The sequence below is a fragment of the Oratosquilla oratoria genome, chromosome 20 (genome assembly GCF_046742065.1).
Source record: "Oratosquilla oratoria isolate Oo_2021 chromosome 20, ASM4674206v1, whole genome shotgun sequence".
Classification (NCBI taxonomy): domain Eukaryota; kingdom Metazoa; phylum Arthropoda; class Malacostraca; order Stomatopoda; family Squillidae; genus Oratosquilla; species Oratosquilla oratoria.
Window position 1 is genome coordinate 47,423,154 of NC_134796.1, and position 2,564 is coordinate 47,425,717.

At 36.1% G+C, this 2,564-nt stretch overlaps 1 protein-coding gene across 1 annotated transcript in view; it reads left to right on the forward strand.

Annotated features, from left to right (window-relative positions):
* LOC143036295 (serine/threonine-protein kinase chk-1-like) overlaps positions 1-1,004 on the forward strand; it is a 1,141-nt gene extending 137 nt beyond the window's left edge. The window contains exon 2 of the mRNA XM_076203543.1: positions 67-1,004. Coding sequence (XP_076059658.1) covers positions 67-1,004 — 938 coding nt within the window. The remainder of the gene's footprint in view (positions 1-66) is intronic.
* Positions 1,005-2,564: the final 1,560 nt, after the last annotated feature.

Sequence of the window (2,564 nt, forward strand, 5' to 3'; positions counted from 1 at the left end):
GCAGCAGCGAAGAACAGCAAAAGCTTCTCACACACTTTAACAGAGAAGTTGAATTCTTCCTGGAAGCTGCAAAAGAAGACCTTCTAGTGACAGACGAACATGTCTTGCGAGTCGTCAAGATCGTCAACATTGTCCTAGAAGAGATCGCAAGACGCCACGCACAGAAAAGGAAACTTGTAGACTCTGAAGAAACTCCCAGAGCAAACAAGAAAGTTAAATTTTCTTTGGTAGATCAAAGAAATATCAAAGTTATGAAATTGCTGGGCACAGGATCTTTTGGATCCGTTTATCTTGTACAAGATGTCGTTTCTGGGCAAGAATGCGCCAGGAAATCGATGAGGATTCAGCATCTGAAGAGCCAGCTGGAGGAAATCAAGATCCACCGAAGACTGGACAATGAGAACATCGTGGCTTTCCTGGGCGCGCACAGGGACAGAGACTTCGTGCACATTGACCTCGAGTTCGCTGACGGAGGAACATTGGGAGACAAAATCCAAGAGGGAGCAATGCACGAAGGTAAAGCCCGATTCTTCTTCAGCCAATTGGTCAGCGGGATTAAATACCTTCACTCCCGAGGGGTCGCACACAGAGACCTCAAACCCGAGAACCTCCTCTTGACCAAGACCCAAGAACTCAAGATCGCAGACTTCGGCTTGGCTGTCGAGTTCGAGGAGAAAAGGTTCCTGTGGCAGGTCTGTGGGACTTCAGGTTATATCGCCCCAGAAGTCTTTGCTGGAAGATACCAAGGAGACTCGGCTGATGTTTGGTCGTCCGGAGTCATCCTTTTCATACTTCTGACTGGTCAGTTTCCCTGGGAGAAAGCTCTGACCAAATACTTCAGCTTCAAGATTTGGACCTCTTCGACCTCCCAAATGCGTCTGCGAAGACCTTGGAGGTCAATGTCCAAGAGCGCTTTCAATCTCGTTAAAAAGATTCTTACTCCTAATCCAGAGCACAGAGCAGTTATTTCTGACATTGAGCGAAACAATTGGTTCTCAGGTTGAACGAACCAAATAGAAACCGCATCTATTGTATGACGAACAAAAACGAAAAACTAACAATCACTTTCTGAAATACTGGGCAGCTTGCCCGTCTTCTGTAAAGGGTGTTTTAACACCGAAACAGAGGTTTCCCTCAGCTGAATAAAATATCCTGACGTAAAAAAATAAATGAATTACTCCTGAGCTTCTCTTTACTTGTCCGATTGTCCTCGCAGACTCCTGGCGACTTTATTCAGTAGTAGGTAAACTCCCGTTCAGCATGAGGATTAAATATAACGCAATTAACGTTTGTCTCTGTCTCTATGTCTCTCTATCCCTCAGTCTGTATTACTGTTTCTGTCTCTATGTCTCTGTCTCCGTCTCTCTGCCTCTACTCTCTCTTTGTCTATTTTTATCTCTGTCTGTACTCTCTGTCTCTCCAAATTTCTGTTCGTACATGTAATATATATATATATATATATATATATATATATATATATATATATATATATATATGTACATATGTATATATATGTATAATATATATATAATATATATATATATATAATATATATATAATAATGATAATAATAATGATAATGATAATAATAATGATAATGATAATAATTAATGATAATTATTATTAATAGGTTTATTGAAATAGTGATACACTGACAATAATACAATACAGTGATTGTATGAGTAATACGCCTAGTCTAAGTTTTACAGTGATACGCTGACAATAATACAATACAGTAATTAGATGAATGTTATGCCTAGTCTAAGTTTTATAGTATGTGTGTGTGTGTGTGTGTGTGTGTGTGTGTGTGTGTGTGTGTGTGTTTTGTGATCAATAACCAGCGCTTCTATCCTTAGGGACACTATCGTATCGAAGTGGTTGAGTCTTAGAAAGGAAGGATAGTAGAAAGTGAATAAATAAATAATAAATAAATAAACAAATAAATAAATGAATTAATAAAGTAATTAGTAAATAAGTAAATGAATTGATAAATAGATAAATAAAGAAATGATAGAAAATAGATAAAATTATAGTAAATAGAAAATTAATAATAAAAAAATACAATACAATGGTAATTTGTACACAAATAGATAAATAAATAAAGTAATTGATTATCAAAAGAGTCAATAGATAGAAAAAAACAGACAAATAAAGAAATAGATAAATAGAAAATACAATAAAACAACAATAAAAAGGAAGAAATTTTGTAATACAACAATACAATACAATGATAACTTGATGAATGAAGAAATAGATAAATAGAAAATACAATAAAACAACAATGAAAATTAGTAATACAAAAATACAATTCAATGATAACTTGTGGACAGTCAGCAAACGTTTGCCATGATAAGCAAACGTTTGGATTCTGACGTCACTTCTCTCAGCTGTCTTCCTGTCTGACATCTCTCTTTTCCCATCATCCTCTCTCTCTTTTTCCTCTTTTTTATCTTTATGTTCACAGTTCCTCTTCCGCCTCTCTTTTTTGTCTCTGTTACTCTGTTTTGATTTTTCTCTCTCTTCCTCTTTTTCTTCTTCTTCGTTTGACACGTTTCTGATTCATC